This window comes from Musca autumnalis, unplaced genomic scaffold (assembly GCF_047663935.1).
Source record: "Musca autumnalis isolate F117 unplaced genomic scaffold, ASM4766393v1 scaffold_4, whole genome shotgun sequence".
In the NCBI taxonomy this organism is placed as follows: domain Eukaryota; kingdom Metazoa; phylum Arthropoda; class Insecta; order Diptera; family Muscidae; genus Musca; species Musca autumnalis.
In genome coordinates, this window is record NW_027411977.1 from 210,559,292 (window position 1) to 210,581,285 (window position 21,994).

The window sequence follows — 21,994 nt, forward strand, 5'->3', positions numbered from 1 at the left end:
ACCCCTGTTTTAAACCCATCCATGCTTTCCATGTCAATAACAAAAAAACCAAAGAAAATCAAATTCAATTTTGTCAAAATTATTACATAATAAACTAAAAAATTGTGCGTAATTTTTAAAAATTTGGCTTAAACAAGTGTACAAATTTTTTTGTAATTTAATTTTTTTTTTAATATTTTCTCGAGAATTATAGATGGCATGTTTGGGTTATTAGTTTCAAAATTTTTATATAAAACGTAAATAAAAAAATTGCAAACAAATTTTAAATTAAAATTGTTATTTATAAAAAATCGTTTATTTTTTTGATTATTTAAAAACTAATAATTATTAAAACCTGTATCTAAGGACATGGACATTAAAAAAAAAGAAAAGCTATTCATATTCGATTTATTTTTCTTTGCACATTTCAAACGTTTTTATGTGGGTAGCTGGAGAAGAGCAATAGGAGGGATCTTTTAGTTATTAGAAAAGTAAAAAAAAAACTAACAAATGGACTATAAACACATTTCTATACGGAAAGAATAGAGTAACAAAACAAATAAGATAAAGCTTTTTAAAAACACACGTACGAACAAAATAAATATTTATAAGAATTTTTATTTAAAGTCATTCAATACAGTTGGCCTACTAGAGGACACGTGGAATTAGTTATTATGAAATCACAGAATACTTAAAAACAAATGCTTTAAAAGCCAAAAAATTTTGAGAATTTGGAAATATCGTAAGGTACGTGTATTGAAAATAGAAACATTTTGGACCACTAAGCAACATTTCTACTTTGAAATTGGATTTACATTTAGAAATATGTTCGATAACGCATGTGTATGTCCGATAACACATTTTTCAATACAAAATGTATTCGATAACACACTTGTCCATAGAAAATTTTTCCGATAACAGACTTTTGTAGAGAAATTGTATTCGATAACGAACTTTACTATAGAAAATATGTTCGATAACACACTTTTCAGAGAAAATGTTTTCGATAACACACTTTTTTAGAGAAAATGTTTTCGATAACACACTTTTCAGAGGAAATGTTTTCGATAACACACTTTTTTAGAGAAAATGTTTTCGATAACACACTTTTCAGAGGAAATGTTTTCGATAACACACTTTTTTAGAGAAAATGTTTTCGATAACACACTTTTTTAGAGAAAATGTTTTCGATAAAACACATCTATGGATAATGTGTTCGATAACACACTTTTCTATAGAAAATGTTTTCGATAAAACACTTTTCTATAGAAAAAAAATTTTCGATAAAACACTTTTCTACAGATAATGTGTTCGATAACAAACTTTTCTATAGAAATTGTGTTCGATAACAAACTTTTCTTTAGAAAGTGTGTTCGATAACACCCTTTCTACAGAAATTGTGTTCGATAACACAATTTTCTGTAGAAAATGTTTTCGATAAAACACTTTTCTATAGAAAATGTTTTCGATAAAACGCTTTTCTACAGATAATGTGTTCGATAACATACTTTTCTATAGAAAATGTGTTCGATAACACACTTTTCTACAGAAAATGTTTTCGATAACACACTTTTCTATAGAAAATGTTTTCGATAACACACTTTTCTATAGAAAATGTGTTCGATAACACACTTTTCTATAGAAAATGTGTTTGATAACACACTTTTCTACAGATAATGTGTTCGATAAACCACTTTTCTATAGAAAATGTTTTCGATAAAACACTTTTCTACAGATAATGTGTTCGATAACATACTTTTCTATAGAAAATGTGTTTGATAACACACTTTTCTATAGAAAATGTGTTCGATAACACACTTTTCTATAGAAAATGTGTTCGATAACACACTTTTCTATAGAAAATGTGTTCGATAACACACTTTTCTATAGAAAATGTGTTCGATAACACACTTTTCTATAGAAAATGTGTTCGATAACACACTTTTCTATAGAAAATGTGTTCGGTAACACAATTTTCTATAGAAAATGTTTTCGTTAACACACTTTTCTATAGAAAATGTGTTCGATAACACACTTTTCTATAGAAAATGTGTTCGATAACACACTTTTCTATAGAAAATGTGTTCGATAGCATACTTTTTTATAGAAAATGTTTTCGATAAAACACTTTTTTATAGAAAAAATTTTCGATAAAACACTTTTCTACATATAATGTGTTCGATAAACCACTTTTCTATAGAAAATGTTTTCGATAAAACACTTTTCTACAGATAATGTGTTCGATAACATACTTTTCTATAGAAATTGTGTTCAATAACAAACTTTTCTTTAGAAAGTGTGTTTCTACAGAAATTGTGTTCGATAACACACTTTTCTATAGAAAATGTTTTCGATAAAACACTTTTCTATAGAAAATGTTTTCGATAAAACACTTTTCTACAGATAATGTGTTCGATAGCATACTTTTCTATAGAAATTGTGTTCGATAACACACTTTTCTATAGAAAATATTTTCGATAACACACTTTTCTATAGAAAATGTGTTCGATAACACACTTTTCTATAGAAAATGTGTTCGATAACACAATTTTCTATAGAAAATGTGTTCGATAACACACTTTTCTTTAGAAAGTGTGTTCGATAACACACTTTTTCTTTAGAAATTGTGTTCGATAACACACTTTTCGTTAGAAAGTGTGTTCGATAACACCCTTTCTACAGAAATTGTGTTCGATAACACACTTTTCTATAGAAAATGTGTTCGATAACACACTTTTCTATAGAAAATGTGTTCGATAACACACTTTTCTATAGAAAATGTGTTCGATAACACACTTTTCTATAGAAAATGTGTTCGATAACACACTTTTCTATAGAAAATGTGTTCGATAACACACTTTTCTATAGAAAATGTGTTCGATAACACCCACACAACACATTTTCTAAAAGAAGCTATTAATCGGACACATTTTCCCTTAGAAAACAGTGCTATCGAAGACGTATCCCTTAGAAAACTGTGTTACCAAAGACATTTCCATTAGAAAATAGTGTCATCTAAAATATTTCCAATATGACAATTTTTTATCGAACCCATTTTCTACGTGTAAGTCAGTTACTAAACTCATTTTCTATTGGCAGCATTAATTACCGATACCCATGTGAGAACTTCGATTAACTAAAAGTACCTTTTTGGTTGCTTAGTGTCTGATTCCGCCCAATGCTTATCTTATTTGTTTGTTTTCAGTATTTTGTTATTTAATATTTATTCTAATAAAATTTTAAATTGCAAGGTTGTTTCTTTTCCGTTGTTATTAAATAATGTTTTATTCCGTTTTTTGTGTATATAAATAAATATTAAAAATTTATTTATATAAGACATGCATTGATGTTTTTTGTGTGTTTTAAACCCAATATTTCATTTATTGACCACAAAATTGTTGTTGCCGATTTAAGTATGAATTTGTTTTTTTTTTATTTGAATTGAATTGTTTTGCGTTTTGTCTTACGAATTTTCGTGCTTTCTTCGTGGTAAAATTGCAATACGTTTTTTTTTTGTTTTTAAACATCTATAATTAAATATGATTATTTGTTTGTTTTTGTTTTTTTTTTTCGTTATGTATTTATGTTTTATATCATTTCGTTTCTTGTTGTTCACTATTATTGTTATTTTTAGTTTTAATATTATTTTTTTGTTTTATTATATTATTATATTTATTACATAAAAAAGTTTAAGTTCTTGTTAGGCCTAACAAGAGGATAGAAAACTACATTCATCGTTGTATTTACCTCGTCAAAGCAGACTGCACCTTGACAACCAACTCTCTGCTTTTCTATGATCATTCTGTTTTAATTGATGACCACCTTTGGGGGGATTATTCGCTTCCTGTTGAAGTGAAAAAATGTAAAGAAATTTTGAGTTTATGGAGATTACATAAAAATTATTTGTTGAAAATTACCATTCGTTTTTCCATTTTTGCTTTAATATCACTAGCTAATGTTAAGAAAGCCTCTTCCACATTAATGCTTGCCTTCGCTGAGGTTTCCATGAATTTAATGCCATATTCAACAGCCAATTGTTCACCACGTTCACGTGAGACCTAAAAATATATAGGATGGGATATTGAAATAACCATTTCTTATATAAAGATGTGTTATCGAAAAATTCTACTCAAAACTGTGTTATTGAAAAGTTTTCTAAACAAAATTGAGCTATAGAACATATTTTCTCTGTAAAATTGTGTTATCGAAAACATTTTCACTATGATTATTAGTTTTCGAAGAAAATTTCTCTATGAACATGTGTTATCACTTTGTTTATAAAAATCAAAAGCATATTCTATAGAAAAGTGTGTTATTGAAAACATTTTTTATAGAAAAGTGTGCTATCGAACACATTTTCTATAGAAAAGTGTGTTATGGAATAAATTTTCTATAGAAAAGTGTGTTATCGAACACATTTTCTATAGAAGAATTTGTTATCGAATACATTTTCTATAGAAAATTGTGTAATGGAATACATATTCTATATAAAAGTTTGTCAGCGAATACATTTTCTATAGAAATGTGTGTTTTCGAACACTTTTTCTATGGAAAAGTGTGTTATCGAATACATTTTCCATAGAAAATTGTGTTATCGAGTACATTTTCCATGGAAAAGTGGCTTTTCAAACAAATTTTCTCTATGAAATTCTGTTATCGAAACTATAGAAAAGTTTGTTATCGAATACATTTTCTATAAAAAAGTGTGCTATTGAACAAATTTTCTATAGAAAAGTGTGTTATAGAATAAATGTTCTATAGAAAAGTGTGTTATCGAATACATTTTCTATAGAAGAATTTGTTATCGAATACATTTTCTATATAAAAGTGTTTATCGAATACATCTTCTATGGAAAATTGTGTAATGGAATACATATTCTATAGAAAAGTTTGTCAGCGAATACATTATATAAAGAAAAGTGTGCTATAGAATATATTTTCTATATAAAAGTGTGCTATCGAATACATTTTCTATAGAAATGTGTGTTTTCGAACACATTTTCTATGGAAAAGTATATTATCGAATACATTTTCTATGTAAAAGTGTGTTATCGAATACATTTTCTATAGAAAATTGTGTTATACAAATTTTCTCTATGAAGTTCTGTTATCGAAACTATAGAAAAGTGTGTTAACGAATACATTTTCTATAGAAAAGTGTGTTATCGAATACATTTTCTATAGAAAATGTGTGTTATCGAATACATTGTCTATAGAAAAGTGTGTTATCGAATACATTTTCTATGGAAAAGTGTGTTATCGAATACATTTTCTATAGAAAAGAGTGTTATCGAAAACATTTTCTATAGAAAAGTGTGTTATCGAATACATTTTCTATAGAAAAGTGTGTTATCGAATACATTTTCTATAGAAAATGTGTGTTATCGAATACATTGTCTATAGAAAAGTGTGTCATCGAACAGATTTTGCCTAGAAAAGTGTGTTATGGAACACACTTTCTATTGAAAAGTGTGTTTTCTATAAAAATTTTTGTTTTCGAACACAGTTTCTATGGAAAAGTGTGTTATCGAATACATCTTCTATAGAAAATTGTGTTATCGAGTACATTTTCCACGGATAAATGGGTTTTCAAACAAATTTTCTCTATGAAATTCTGTTATCGAAACTATAGAAAACTTTGTTATCGAATACATTTTCTATAGAAAAGTCTGTTATCGAAAAAATTTGGATAGGAGTGTTATCAAATACATTTTCTTTAGAAATTTGTTATCGAATACACTTTCCATGGAAAAGTGCAGTGTATCAAACAAATTTTCTCTATGTAATTCTGTTATCGAAACTATTTTCTGTATTAAAATGTGTTATCGAACAAATTTTCTCTATGAAATGGAATACATTTTAAACACATATTACATGGAATATATTTTCTATAGAAAAGTTTGTTATCGAATACATTTTCTATAGATAAGTGAGTTATCGAATAGCTTTTCTATAAAAAAATGTGTTATCGAATACAGTTTCCTTAGAAAAGAGTGCTATCGAATACATTTTCCATAGACAAATATGTTATCGAACACATTTTCTATACAAAAAGTGTGTTATCGAATACATTTTCTATGGAAAAGTGTGTTATCGAATACATTTTATATGGAAAAGTGTGTTATCTATCGAGTACTATTCCATGAAAAAGTGGTTTTTCAAACAAATTTTCTCTATGAAATTCTGTTATCGAAACTATAGAAAAGTTTGTTATCGAATACATTTTATATAGAAAAGTGTGTTATCGAATAAATTTGCGATAGGAGAGTGTTATCAAATCCTTTTTCTTTAGAAATGTGTTATCGAATGCATTTTCGATAGAAAAGTGTGTTATCGAAAACATTTTCTACAGAAAAGTGTGTTATCGAAAAGTGACAGAGCACGTTTTCTAAGAAAATTGGGTTATCAAACAAATTTTCTCTATGAAATTCTTGTTATCGAAACTATTTTCTCTATGAAAATGTGTTATCGAACAAATTTTCTCTATGAAATGGAATACATTTTAAACACATTTTACATGGAATACATTTTCTATAGGAAAATTTTTTATCGAATACATTTTCTATAGATAAGTGAGGTATCGAATACATTTTCCATAAAAAGTGTGTTATCGAATACATTTCCTATATAAAAGTGTGTTATCGAACACATGTTCTATATAAAAGTGTGTTATCGAACACATTTTCTATAGAAATGTGTGTTACAGAATACATTTTCTATGGAAAAATCTGTTTTGAAAAACATTATCTCTAGAAAAGTGTGTTATCAAAAACATTTTCTACAGAAAAGTGTGTTATCGAATACAGTTTCCTTGGAAAAGAGTGTTATCGAATGCATTTTCTATAGAAAATTGTGTTATCGAATACATTTTCCATAGAAAAGAGTGTTATCAAACACAAAACAAAAACATTTTCTATAGAAAAGTGTGTTATCGAATAAATTGTCGATAGAAAAAAAGTGTTATCGAATACATTTTCTATAAAAAAGTGTGTTATCGGACACATTTTCTATAAAAAAGAGTGTTATCGAATACATTTTCTATAGAAAAGTGTGTTATCGAATAAATTGTCGATAGAAGAAGAGTGTTATCGAATACATTTTCTATAGAAAAGTGTGTTATCGGACAAATTTTATATAAAAAAGTGTGTAATCGAATACATTTTCTATAGAAAAGTGTGTTATCGGATACATTTTCTATAAAAAAAGTGTGTTATCGAATCCATTTTCCACGGAAAAGTGTGTTATCGAACAATTTTTCTCTACGAAAATGTATTATAGAACTCACTTTCTCTAAAAAATATGTTATCGATGGCATATTCTTTATGAAAATATGTTATCAATTGTGTTCTATGGGAAAAAGATGTTATCAAAAACATTTTCTATAGAAAAGTGTTTTATCGAATATATTTTCGATAGAAAAGAGTGTTATCGAATGCATTTTCTATAGAAAATTGTGTTATCGAATACATTTTCCATAGAAAAGTTTGTTATCGAACACAAAACAAAAACATTTTCTATAGAAAAGTGTGTTGTCGAATAAATTGTCGATAGAAAAAGAGTGTTATCGAATACATTTTCTATAGAAAAGTGTGTTATCGGACATATTTTCTATAAAAGAGTGTTATCGAATACATTTTCTATAGAAAAGTGTGTTATCGAATAAATTGTCGATAGAAAAAGAGTGTTATCGAATACATTTTCTATAGAAAAGTTTGTTATCGGACATATTTTCTATAAAAGTGTGTTATCGAAAACATTTCCTATAGAAAAGTGTGTTATCGAAAACATTTCCTATAGAAAAGTGTGTTATCGAATACATTTTCCATGAAAAAGTGTGTTATCGAACAATTTTTCTCTACGAAAATGTATTATAGAACTCACTTTCTCTAAAAAAACGTGTTATCAAAGGAATATTCTCTATGAAAATATGTCATCAAAGGCTGTGAAATCGTGTTATCTATATGAATTGTGTTCGTTTGTTTTATTTGATATTATGTGAATTGTAGACAGTTTAAAAGGACACAATGATAATATTACTAACAACAGAAACTGTGAACTAACAAACTATTCCATTCATTATAATTAGGCACATGTCGTTTCACCATAATCATGAACAATTCTATTGATTAAGAAACAATGTTTTGTTTTAATGGCAGCACACCCCTTTCCAAATGCTAATTATTTCCTACCAAAAAAATAATTCCACAAATGACCATAAAGGAGAGAATATTTAAACTACAATTATGACATCACCATCTAATGGAACAAGGATTTCTGGTAAATTCACACGCACACACACATTAATACCAAGAATAGTAATTTAATTGGCTGTGCTAACCAACATCTAATTATTATTCAGAAATTGTTGGTATGAAATTCAGTTACTCACTCACCTGTCTTTTTTCATTTAATTCACATTTATTGCCCAACAACATTTTCTCAACATCCGCTGATGCATTCTCTTCAATATTACGTATCCAATTTTTAATATTCTCAAAGGATTTTTCTTGGGTTATATCATAAACTAACATTATGCCCATGGCGCCTCTGTAGTATGCGGTGGTAATTGTTCTGAAACGCTCCTGGCCAGCAGTGTCCCTGAAATAATGTTGAATAGGCACAATTATTTTATGTATTGTGTTAAAAAGTGAGTTGGGGTTTTCAAAACTTACCATATTTGTAATTTAATTTTCTTGCCATCCAATTCAATAGTTCTAATTTTAAAGTCTATGCCTAAAATGAAAAAAAGAGAAAATGAAAGAGTTAATTTTAGAAGGGATAAATTAACATAATTTTTTTGAAATATAAATAAATGTTAGGTCTTGCTTTTAATAAAAAAAACTTGTCTTTGATACTTAAATATTACATCAATTGTGAAAGCTGATTGTATTAGTTTGTAAAGCCTATATTTAGTTGTGTATATTTTAAAAAGGTTTATCTTCGAATCATCATCGTTGGCCTCTACTTTGACCCCTATCGTTAATCACTACTCAATTTTACAATTTATAACTGTGAAATTTACAAATCATTTTCAAAAGAATCATACATCAATTACGCAATTCAGTAGCAGCGATTGTTCAAAACTTTTTGTAATAAAATATTGAAATGATAAACTTGTCTATACTTGTCGAGTACATATTTTATATAGAAATGTGTATTTCCTTAAAAAAAATGGAATATCCGTCACTTTTTATACCCTACACCACACTGTGGTAAGGGGTATTATGTCTTTGTGCATTTGTAAGTAACATACAAAAGGAAACGAAATAGACCCATAGTTCCTTTTGGGTATATACATACATCAGGAAGAACGCGTACCCGACGATTGGAACCTGAGCATCTTATGTCCCGTCCACAAGAAAGGAGATAAGACTGTATGCTCCAACTATAGGGGCATAAGTCTTCTCCCTATTGCCTATAAGATAGTGTCAGGGATATTGTGCGAACGACTAAAGCCAATGGTCAACGAAATAATTGGACCATACCAATGTGGCTTTAGACCTGGCAAGTCCACCATTGACCAGATATTTACCCTGCGGCAAATCCTAGAGAAGACCCAAGAGATGCAGATCGACACATTTCACCTATTTGTCGATTATAAAAAGCAGCATTCGACAGTCCCCTCCGATCAAAGGTATTCCACGCAATGTCTGAATTTGGTATCCCCGCAAAGCTCATCCGGCTTTGTAAGATGACTTTAACTAATACTAGGTCCTCAGTTAAAATTGGAAAGAACCTCTCCGAAGAATTTTGTACCAAAAGAGGTTTCAGACAAGGAGACAGCCTTTCGTGTGACCTATTCAACATTTTGCTGGAAAAGGTAATACGAGATGCAAATGTCAAAAGAAATGGCACAATTTACACCAATAGCCACATGTTACTTGCCTATGCTGATGACATAGACATCATGGGACGATCAGTAAAGGAAGTAACCGATACCTTTAGGAAGATCGAAGCAGAATCTGCGAAAGTGGGTCTGGCGGTAAACGGCGAAAAGACCAAATTGATGGTGTCGACGCGCAAAGCGTCCATAGAGGTCGGACCAACTGTGGAAGTTGGTACCTACAATTTTGAGGTAGTTAAAGACTTCGTCTACCTCGGCACTGCCATAAACACAACAAACAACATCAGTTGTGAAATAAGAAGAAGAATTGTATTGGCCAACAGATGCTACTATGGTTTAAGTAAGCAATTTAAAAACAAAGCCACATCTCGTCAAACAAAAATAACACTATACAAAACGCTGATACTACCCGTGCTAATGTATGGCTCCGAAGCATGGGTACTTGCGCAAGCAGATAAGGCAGTGCTTGGTGTGTTTGAGAGGAAAATTCTTCGAAAGATCTACGGGCCGATTTGCGTTGACGGTGAATATCGACGTCGTATGAACCACGAGCTATATAAGCTATACAAAGACATGCATATAGTTAAACGTATCGAGATGCAACGATTGCGTTGGCTAGGCCATATCATGAGAATGAGCGATGATGAACCCGCTAAAAAGGCGTATGAATACATGCCACATGGCGGTGCACGCAGAATCGGCAGGCCTAAGCTTCGATGGAGCATACAAGTGGATGAAGAAATGATAAGGCGCGGTATTCCAAAAAGTCAAGCGAAAAACAGAGAGGAATGGAGATCTTTTCTTAGTTCGGTCTATGGAACAAATGTTCTGTAATGGGCCAACTAAGTAAGTAAGTACATATTTTCTATATGAAAATATGTTATCGATCACATTTTCGATTTGAAAATCTGTTATCGATCACATTTTCGATTTGAAAATCTGTTATCGATCACATTTTCGATTTGAAAATCTGTTATCGATCACATTTTCGATTTGAAAATCCGTTATCGATCACATTTTCGATTTGAAAATCTGTTATCGATCACATTTTCGATTTGAAAATCTGTTATCGATCACATTTTCTACATGAAAATCTGTTATCGATCACATTTTCTTTCAGAGAGGGTTTATAGAAGCAGCCTTTTTTCAGAAAGGGTCTATAGAAGCACCCTTTTTTCAGAAAGGGTCTATAGAAGCACCCTTTCTTTCATAAAGTGTCTATATAACCAGACTTTTTTCAGAGAAGGTCTATAGAACCAGAATTTCTTTTACAAAGGGTCTATAGAAGCACCCTTTCTTTCAGAAGGGGACTATAGAAGCAACCTTTCTTTTACAAAGGGTCTATAGAAGCACCCTTTCTTTCAGAAGGGGTCTATAGAAGCACCCTTTCTTTCAGAAGGGGTCTATAGAAGCAGCCTTTCTTTCAGAAGGGGTCTATAGAAGCAGCCTTTCTTTCAGAAGGGGTCTATAGAAGCACCCTTTCTTTTAGAAGGGGTCTATAGAAGCACCCTTTCTTTCAGAAGGGGCACCATTTCTTTCAGAAGCTATAGAAGCACCCTTTCTTTCAGAAGGGGTCTATAGAACCAACCTTTCTTTCAGAAAAAGTCTATAGAAGCACCATTTCTTTCAGAAAGGGTCTATAGAAGCATTCTTTCTTTCCGAAAAGATCTATAGAAGAATCTCTTCTTTCAGAAAGGGTCTATAGAAGCACCCTGTCTTTCAGAAAGGGTCTATAGAAACACTCTTTCTTTCAGAAAGGGTCTATAAAAGAAACCTTCCCTTCAGATAGGGTCTATAGAAGCATCCTTCCTTTCAGAAAGGGTCTATAGAAGCACCATTCCTTTCAGAAAGGGTCCATAGAAGCACCCTTTCCTTCAGAAGAGGTCTATAGAACCAACCTTTCTTTTAGAAAGGGTCTATAGAAGCACCTCTTCTTTCAGAAAGGGTTTATAGAAGCACCCTGTCTTTCAGAAAGGGTCTATAGAAACACTCTTTCTTTCAGAAAGGGTCTATAAAAGAAACCTTCCCTTCAGATAGGGTCTATAGAAGCATCCTTCCTTTCAGAAAGGGTCTATAGAAACACCATTCCTTTCAGAAAGGGTCCATAGAAGCACCCTTTCCTTCAGAAGAGGTCTATAGAACCAACCTTTCTTTCAGAAAGGGTCTATAGAAGCACTCTTTCTTTGAGAAAGGGTCTATAGAAGCACCCTTTCTTTCAGAAAGGATCTATAGAAGGACCCTTTCTTTCAGAAAGGATCTATAGAAGGAAGCACTCATTCTTTCAGAAAGGATCTATAGAAGCACTCTTTCTTTTAGAAAGGATCTATAGAAGCAGTTTTTTTTCAGAAGGGGTCTATAGAAGCACCCTTTCTTTCAGAAGGGGTCTATAGAAGCACCTCTTCTTTCAGAAAGGGTTTATAGATGCACCCTTCCTTTCAGAATGGGTCTATAGAAGCACCCTTCCTTTCAGAATGCGTCCATAGAAGCCCCCTTTCTTTCAGAATGGGTATATAGATGCACCCTTCCTTTCAGAATGGGTCTATAGAAGCACCCTTCCTTTCAGAATGGGTCTATAGAAGCACCCTTCCTTTCAGAATGGGTCTATAGAAGCACCCTTCCTTTCAGAATGGGTCTATAGAATCACCCTTCCTTTCAGAATGGGTCTATAGAAGCACCCTTCCTTTCAGAATGGGTCTATAGAAGCACCCTTCCTTTCAGAAAGGGTCTATAGAAGAAACCTCCCCTTCAGATAGGGTATATAGAAGCATCCTTCTTTTCAGAAAGGGTCTATTGAAGCACCCTTCCTTTCAGAAAGGGTCCATAGAAGCACTCTTCCATTCAGAAAGGGTCCATAGAAGCACCCTTTCTTTCAGAAACGGTCTATAGAAGAAACCTTCCCTTCAGAAAGGGTCTATAGAAGCATCCTTCCTTTCAGAAAGGGTCTGTAGAAGTACCCTTCCTTTCAGAAAGGGTCTATAGAAGCATCCTTTCTTTCAAAAAGGGCCTATAGAAGCATCCTTCTTTTCAGAAAGGGTCTATAGAAGCACCCTTCCTTTCAGAAAGCGTCTATAGAAGCACCCTTCCTTTCAGAAAGGGTCTATAGAAGCACTCTATCTTTCAGAAAGGGTCTATAGAAGCACTCTTTCTTTCAGAGAGGGTCTATAGAAGCACCCTTCCTTTCAGAAAGCGTCTATAGAAGCACCATTTCTTTCAGAAAGGGTCTATAGAAGCACCATGTCTTTCAGAAAGGGTCTATAGAAGCACCCTTTCTTTTAGAAAGCGTCTACAGAAGCACCCTTTCTTTCAGAAAAGGTCTATAGAAGCACCCTTCCTTTTAGAAAGGGCCTATAGAAGCACTCTTTCTTTCAGAAAGGGTCTATAGAAGCACTCTTTCTTTCAGAAAGGGTCTATAGAAGCACTCTATCTTTCAGAAAGGGTCTATAGAAGCACTCTTTCTTTCAGAGAGGGTCTACAGAAGCACGCTTTCTTTCAGCTAGGGTCTATAGAAGCACCCTTCCTTTCAGAAAGCGTCTATAGAAGCACCCTTCCTTTCAGAAAGGGTCTATAGAAGCACCTCTTCTTTCAGAAAAGGTTTATAGAAGCACCATGTCTTTCAGAAAGTGTCTATAGAAGCACCCTTTCTTTTAGAATGGGTCTATAGAAGCACCCTTTCTTTCAGAATGGGTCTATAGAAGCACCCTTTCTTTCAGAATGGGTCTATAGAAGCACCTTTTCTTTCAGAATGGGTCTATAGAAGCATCCTTCTTTTCAGAAAGGGTCTATAGAAGCACCCTGTCTTTCAGAAAGGGTCTATAGAAGCAGCCTTTCTTTCAGAAAGGGTTTATAGAACCAACCTTTCTTTCAGAAGGGGTCTATAGAAGCACCCTTTCTTTCAGAAGGGGTCTATAGAAGCACCCTTTCTTTCAGAAGGGGTCTATAGAACCAACCTTTCTATCAGAAAAAGTCTATAGAAGCACCATTTCTTTCAGAAAGGGTCTATAGAAGCACCCTGTCTTTCAGAAAGGGTATATAGAAGAAACCTTCCCTTCAGATAGGGTCTATAGAAGCATCCTTCCTTTCAGAAAAGGTCTATAGAAGCACCCTTCCTTTTAGAAAGGGCCTATAGAAGCACTCTTTCTTTCAGAAAGCGTCGATAGAAGCACCCTTCCTTTCAGAATGCGTCCATAGAAGCCCCCTTTCTTTCAGAACGGGTCTATAGAAGCTCCCTTTCTTTCAAAAAGTGTCTATAGAAGCACCCTTTCTTTTAGAAATGGTCTATGGAAGTACCTTTTCTGTAAAGAAGGTTCTATAGAAGTACCTTTTCTTTTGGAAACGCCCTACAGATTGGATATTTTAATCACTTCATTGGAACCAATGCAATTCATGGAACCACTTCCATGAAATTTTGCTCGGATAGGTGACTAGACGGAAGTCTCTATAGGCGACCAGAAGGGAGTGTTTATCGATATACCGAATAAAGACTCCCTTCTTGTCGTCTGTAAAGACTCCCTTCTGGTCATCTATAAAGATACCCTTCCAGTTGTTTATAAATACTACCTTATGGTCGCTTAACAATACTCTCTCCTTGTCTTCTATAAATAATCCCATCTATTCATCTATTAAGTGTCGCTTCTGGTCGTCTATAAAGACTCCTTTTTGTTGGTCTATAATTACTCCCTTCGGTCGACTATAATGACATCTTCTGGACGTTTATGGTGGTCTATAAATGCATCTTTTTCTGGTCGTCTATTAAAACTCCCTTCTGGTTGCCTATAAAGAATCCTTTCAGCTCGTTTATGGATATTCCCTTCTTGTATTGTATAAAGGCTTTCTTCTCATCTTAAGAAAAAAGACGCAACATTGTCATTGTTAACAGAAACATAAAGTATTGGTGGTCACAATAACGTTATAGCGAACTTTAACCTTCCCACAAATAAATGTCTATGAGAATGGGAAAGGCGGCGGGGAGAGGAGATGCCAAGAATACCATCACACAGCACGAGACCAAATAAAAACAAACAATGAAAGTGCATTGAACAGCGTTGCAAAACTATTTGCAGATTCGGCTTCTCACAAGAAGCAAAAAAAAAAGAAATAGCAATGAGAAGAAAAGAAATAGAAGGGAATGGTCACTTAGATTGCACTGCATACTGACACCCTACGCCCGAGAATTTACAAATTCTTAACAAATATATTACAACAATCACATGCTTACAAGACGTTCAGAGTACACCCCTGTCTACTTCCCTGATTGTCGTGCCATATAAACAAAAAGAACAAAATTATACATTGAAAACTATTTAAATTTTTTTGATCTGCTGACTACTGACTATGTGGCTGTGGCTGGCTGTTCGGCTGCAATGTTTATTCCCTTTGTTGTTGCTGTTGTTATGATTGCATTGTGAGGAGGAGAAAAAAGCGCGCAGTTTTTTCATGTCTTTTTTTCTAGACAATTTTTTTGTTTCTTTCATTGGAAATTTTTTGTTTGCTTTTTTCTTTAGAAGAATAAAGGAATTTGTTTTAGTTTCTTTAATTATGGCAAATTAAAGGGGACCCACATACACACAATCTACATAGTCGTTTTGAACAAACATTTAATATTCGAATTGATACAAACATACAATCTTCCATATAAATATGTATGCACATACATTGTAGTTTATAATCAAATATCCAAATGGAAATGTAATACGGCGGCGGCCGATGATGTTATGAGTCATTCGCAGAGGGTTTTAAAGAAATTAATTTGCTTTTTTTTTTATTCATTTTGTGTTACTGGCTAATCGCGTTTTAGTTCACTTATTTAAGAAGGAGGAGGTGGTGAAAAGATATCAATAAAATATAAAGTGAAAATATATCAATAAAATATAAAGTTAAAAACAAAAAAAAAAAACGACGAAAGTTGTTTTTGGATTTGAAATTTAATTCATTAAAAACTGGTTCTTATCCGCTGATGCGCTATTGGAAGATGCTATTGATTGATGTTAATCTGTGATAACACCAAATTGTGATGTTGTTGTTGTGTTCAGTGGGTATTAGCTTCATAGAAAAATAATGCTTATTTACACGAACTTAGCCATGTGCTTGCTGTAACACTGCGGGGCAAGTAGACAGCAAGTTGTAGGAAATCGAAACTTGTAAGCAATGACACTAAGGGCAATCTACTGTAGAGAAGATGTACCTAAGCGACGTCATATACCACAGAGTAGATAGATGGTCCCAAGGGCCTTCTATTTTAGAGTAGGTGGCCCCAAAGGTCGCCTACGGTAGAGAAAATGGCCCTTATTGTCATCTACGGCAGAGTAGATGGCCCCAAGGTTCGTCTACGGTAGAGTAGGTGGCCGCATGGGTCGTCTACGGTAGATTAGATGATCCGAAGGGTCGCCTGCGGTACAGTAGATGACTCAAGGGTTGCCTACCATACATTAGAAGGCCCCAATGATCATCTACCATAGAATAGATGGCCCCAAAGGTCGTCTACTGTAGATTAGATGGCCCATAGGGTCGTCTACTGTAGAGTAGATGGCCCATAGGGTCGTCTACGGTAGAGTTGGGGGCCCATAGGGTCGTCTACTGTAGAGTATACGGCTCCAAGGGTAGATTGTAGAGTAGATGGCCCATAGGGTCGTCTACTGTGGAGTAGATGGCCCATAGGGTCGTCTACTGTAGAGTATATTGCTCATAGGGTCGTCTACTGTAGAGTAGATGGCCCATAGGGTCGTCTACTGTAGAGTAGATGGCCCCAAGGGTCGTCTACTGTATAGTAGATGGGTCGTCTACTGTAGAGTAGATGGCCCATAGGGTCGTCTACTGTAGAGTAGATGGCCCATAGGGTCGTCTACTGTAGAGTAGATGGCCCATAGGGTCGTCTACTGTAGAGTAGATGGCCCATAGGGTCGTCTACTGTAGAGTAGATGGCCCATAGGGTCGTCTACTGTAGAGTAGATGGCCCATAGGGTCGTCTACTGTAGAGTAGATGGCCCATAGGGTCGTCTACTGTAGAGTAGATGGCCCATAGGGTCGTCTACTTTAGAGTAGATGGCCCATAGGGTCGTCTACTTTAGAGTAGATGGCCCATAGGGTCGTCTACTGTAGAGTAGATGGCCCATAGGGTCGTCTACTGTAGAGTAGATGGCCCATAGGGTCGTCTACTGTAGAGTAGATGGCCCATAGGGTCGTCTACTGTAGAGTAGATGGCCCATAGGGTCGTCTACTGTAGAGTAGATGGCCCATAGGGTCGTCTACTGTAGAGTAGATGGCCCATAGGGTCGTCTACTGTAGAGTAGATGGCCCATAGGGTCGTCTACTGTAGAGTAGATGGCCCATAGGGTCGTCTACTGTAGAGTAGATGGCCCATAGGGTCGTCTACTGTAGAGTAGATGGCCCATAGGGTCGTCTTCTGTAGAGTAGATGGCCCATAGGGTCGTCTACTGTAGAGTAGATGGCCCATAGGGTCGTCTACTGTAGAGTAGATGGCCCATAGGGTCGTCTACTGTAGAGTAGATGGCCCATAGGGTCGTCTACTGTAGAGTAGATGGCCCATAGGGTCGTCTACTGTAGAGTAGATGGCCCATAGGGTCGTCTACTGTAGAGTAGATGGCCCATAGGGTCGTCTACTGTAGAGTAGATGGCCCATAGGGTCGTCTACTGTAGAGAAGATGGCCCATAGGGTCGTCTACTGTAGAGTAGATGGCCCATAGGGTCGTCTACTGTAGAGTAGATGGCCCATAGGGTCGTCTACTGTAGAGAAGATGGCCCATAGGGTCGTCTACTGTAGAGTAGATGGCCCATAGGGTCGTCTACTGTAGAGTAGATGGCCCATAGGGTCGTCTACTGTAGAGTAGATGGCCCATAGGGTCGTCTACTGTAGAGTAGATGGCCCATAGGGTCGTCTACTGTAGAGTAGATGGCCCATAGGGTCGTCTACTGTAGAGTAGATGGCCCATAGGGTCGTCTACTGTAGAGTAGATGGCCCATAGGGTCTTCTACTGTAGAGTAGATGGCCCATAGGGTCGTCTACTGTAGAGTAGATGGCCCATAGGGTCGGCTACTATACAGCAGATGGTCCCAAGGGACGTCTACGATAGAGTAGGTGGCCCCAAAGGTCGTCTACGGTAGAGTTGGTGGCCTTAAGGGTCATCTATAAAGTCGTGCTTTGTTTAATAACACACTTTTTTACTTTCCAATATGAGTGCCAGCGTGGTGCAGTGGTGTGCACACCCACCTTGCACTCAGAAGATCTGCGTTTGGATTCTCAGACCAGGCAACATCAAATTTTTATAGTGGCAAAATACCCCTCACTAATGTTGGCGACATTTCTTGAGTATTTTGGGCCATGTAAAACTTCTCTACAAGTGGTTTCGTAAGACACGCCATTCGGACTCGTCGATAAAAAGTAGGTCCCACCCCCTTGAGGGGTGGGAAAGTGAGGCGTGGGAACGTTCGATAAAAAAAAATAAAAAAAAAATATGAATCGGGGTACGCTCACTGATATGAGACAAGTGTCCCTTCTGGGGGATGTTTGTGGAACAATTATATACTTTCCAATGTTTGTCCTTACTGTTATTCTACTTAGACTAGTCATTGTCAAACCTGATCGTCTATAAAATTTCCTTGGCTAGTCTACAAAGACTCCAATATGGAAGCCTAAAGGTAGACACTCACTTTTTGTCGTCCAAGTCTCCCTTCCTGTCGTCTATAAAGACTCCCTTCAGGTTATCTACAAAGATTCTCTTCCGATTGTCTACAAAGACGCCCTCCTGGTCTTCTATTAAGACTCCCTCCTTGTCGCCTATTAAGACTCCTTCTGGTCGTTTATAAAACTCCCTCGGATCACCTATAAAGACTCCCTCGGGTCGCCCGTATAGAGTCCCTTTTGGTCTTCCCAAGCTTCGTCTATAAAAACTCCTTTTTGGTCGCCTGTAGAGACTCCCTTCAAGTCACCTGTAGAGACTACCTTCTGGTTGTCTGTAAAGACGGGAAATTGTGAAAGAAAGGGTGCTTCTATAGACGCTTTCAGAAGGAAAGGATAACTTTCTTAAAGAAAGGGTGCTTTTAAAAAGCATTTCTGAAAGAAAGGGTTGTTCCATAGACCCTTTCTGAAAGAAAGGATGCCTTTCTGAAACAAAGGGTGATTCTTTAGTTCGTTTCTAAAAAAATGTGCTATAAAATATACTCTTTCTGAAAGAAAGGGTCCTTCTGTGTACCTTTTCTGAAAGAAGTGTGGCTTCAATAGAGCATTCTGAAAAAAAGTTTGCTTCTACTGACCCTTTCTGAAAGAAACGGTGCGTCTATGAACCCTTTCTGAAGAAAGGGTTCTTTTAAAGACCTTTCTGAAAGAAAAGATATTTCTAGAGAGCCTTTCTGAAAGAAAGGATGCTTCTTTATAAACTTTTTAAAAAGAAAGGTTGCTTCTATATACCATTTCTGAAAGAATGGGTGTTTCTATAGGCACTTTCTAAAAAAATGGGTGTTCCTATAGACCCTTTCGGAAAGAAAGGGATCTTCTATTGAACCTTTCTGAAGGAAAAGGTATTTCTATAGAGCCTTTCTGAAAGAAAGGGTGCTTCTTTATACACTTTCTAAAAAGAAAGGTTGCTTCTATATACCATTTTTGAAAGAATTGGTGTTTCTATAGGCACTTTCTAAAAAAATGGGTGTTCCTATAGACCCTTTCGGAAAGAAATGGATCTTCTATTGAACCTTTCTAAAGGAAAATGCGCTTTTATAGAAACTTTCTGAAAGAAAGGGCTCTTCTATAGAACCCTTCTGAAAGAAAGGGCTCTTCTATAGAACCCTTCTGAAAGAAAGAGCGCTTCTATACACCCTTCTATTGAGTCTTTGTTTAGAATTTGCAAATAATTCAGTTGGGGCCTCTAAAATTGACTTAATTCAATACCCAAGGTTGAGTACAAGGAAACGGTAAATACCGAGTGATATAGTTCGAATACTTGCTACTGAGAATAAGGCTCCTAATTAATTTTTTAGTGGGTGGAAATTGTTTTGGGTCACACTATTATCATCAACAAACTTTCCAAATTTGAATTTCCTCCGGATATTACCACATCCAATCTTCTACAAATAAACACACACTCTCTCTCTTGATATATAGGACAAATCCCTGAAAACCCATTTTTGGATGCTATGATTTGTTTATCTTGTCTTATTATTTTTTGCAAGGTGGCTCTTGTCTTTCTACACAACACATTTAGAATCTAAAAGCAAAAACAAAACAAAAAACGAAAACATTATTTATAAATACATTTTATATAGAAAAAGGGGAAGGGGGAGTTGGGGCATTACCAAAATCGGTTAGCCAACAAATGGCAAATGCAGGCCGTCCATTGTCGCTGACTATGCCATGGTTCCCTATTTCCCTTATGACAAAGATTTCTTTATATTTTTCATTCATTGAGTTTTTTGGGGAGATATTTTGTTGCGGAAGTTTATCTTTGTTTTTTATTGTATATATCGTACTTTGACTTTGGAGCTGCTGCTGGTACAACAACAACAACAGGCACCAAACCCAACCAGTGACGACGATGGCTGGCAAGCAAACAATTGCCGCAGACCCCTCCTTTAAAGTTTTTTTTTTTTCAATAAGCAGTGTAAGGGTGACGACAATGTTTTTGTTGTTGTTTTTTTTTTAATTTCTTATTACTTTCTGCACTATCACACAACCACCAAAACTTACAATTGGAACTTTTTAATATTTTTTGATAATGAATTCAATAATATTTTCATATATGTATCATTTTCATTTAATTGTTGTTACTCATTCCTCTAGCATATTATTTTTCTCCAGTTTTTTTTTTTCTTGTTACACACAACTCATAACAATATTAATATATAGATATGTACCCCGTGTCACCCATCTTCACGACGTCGTACGTAGTCGTCCGTCGTCATCCATCATTTCATATCTGAACGGGGGGAAACTCTGTGTAAAACTCACTCACCTATTGTCGATATGAATGTTGTATTGAAGGCATCTTCAGAGAAACGAAATAATATGCAGGTTTTGCCAACACCAGAATCACCAATTAACAACAATTTAAACAGATAATCGTATGTTTTAGCCATTATTGTTATATTTTTTTAAATAAATCTCCAAAAATCTCCGCTAACAAAACGAAAACTTTCTTGCTGCGCGACCGAATGCGTGTTACTTCTTCTCTTCGTAATGAAATACAACAAACCGAATTGACGATGTATGTGATGATGATGGTGATTTGATTTTGGTTATTTTTCTTTTTGCAATGATTAGCTGTTGTTGATGATCTCTGTTTTTATTTGTTAATACATTTATCCTTCGAGTTGTGCTCCTTGCAATCACAATGAAATTAAATTATAAAGAAAAACTCTTCAAATTCCTTTTCTTTTTTTCTAGTTGATGACAAAATCAAAATCTCTTTACACAGTCTACCAAAAATATATGGTGGTTGAGATGAGAGTTGCCATATTGGTATTATAAATAATATGGTTACTTAAGAGTAGGTTATGAGTACCAAAAGTAATTGGTGTTTGTCACATAGGCAGGGTCGCATTGTTAAGTGGCATGGCAACATGTCATATTAAGTGCAGTACACATTGTCAGTTTTGAATGTCGATATTTCGCAATTATCGATAACTGTCAAACCAGCCAGCAACCACAAAACATTTTGTGGTTGCATGATGAATGACAAAAATGAACGGCCACACTAGCAAGCAACAACAAAGCTGTCATTCAAAATAGTAACATGGTTGCCGACGTCTGATTGGTGTCGGATTGCAAATCTTGAGACCCTAGAAAGCTTTGACGTTGTTCTTGTGCAAAATATTTCTTCCTGGACGTTGATAAATGCACGTTTTTCCGCAGATTTCTCAGGAAGTTACGACATTCCGCGGAATTCTTGGCGCAAATTACATACAGAAGGCCTTGAATCGTCTTGTAATATGGTCTGATACAATCCTTGGGCATCAATTGTCTCAGAATTTATTTGTGTGAACGGCCGTTGTTGTTGTAACAGTGTTTATTATTATGTTTGTATGTTCGTTCTTCTGTTCAATCTGGCTCTATCTCCAGTACCAGGAAAGTGGGTGCTTCGATGGGATGTAACCAAACATCAACTGGAGTTAGATGAGTAGGTTTGGCTGGGCAGTTGAAAGGTGTTTTGTGTAGTGTGGACCCAT

At 34.9% G+C, this 21,994-nt stretch overlaps 1 protein-coding gene across 1 annotated transcript; it reads right to left on the reverse strand.

The window, feature by feature from the left end:
* Positions 1–260: 260 nt before the first annotated feature.
* Positions 261–21,319, reverse strand: Rab8 (RAS oncogene family member Rab8). The gene is made up of 5 exons (XM_073985842.1): positions 20,782–21,319; positions 8,652–8,712; positions 8,373–8,577; positions 3,897–4,037; positions 261–3,823 (listed from the first exon to the last, which is right to left on the reverse strand). The coding sequence occupies exons 1-5, from the start codon at positions 20,903–20,905 to the stop codon at positions 3,731–3,733; spliced, it is 624 nt and encodes a 207-aa protein (XP_073841943.1). The 5' UTR covers positions 20,906–21,319; the 3' UTR covers positions 261–3,730.
* Positions 21,320–21,994: the final 675 nt, after the last annotated feature.

What these genes read in the sequence shown, in the direction of transcription:
- Rab8 (XM_073985842.1), bottom strand. Translation starts at nt 20,905, where the DNA reads ATGGCTAAAACATACGATTATCTGTTTAAATTGTTGTTAATTGGTGAT. An exon ending in AATTAAATGAAAAAAGACAG is followed by an intron (nt 4,038 to 8,372) that starts GTGAGTGAGTAA and finishes ATATATTTTTAG; the next exon opens with GTCTCACGTGAACGTGGTGA. An exon ending in CAAAAATGGAAAAACGAATG is followed by an intron (nt 3,824 to 3,896) that starts GTAATTTTCAAC and finishes TCACTTCAACAG; the next exon opens with GAAGCGAATAATCCCCCCAA.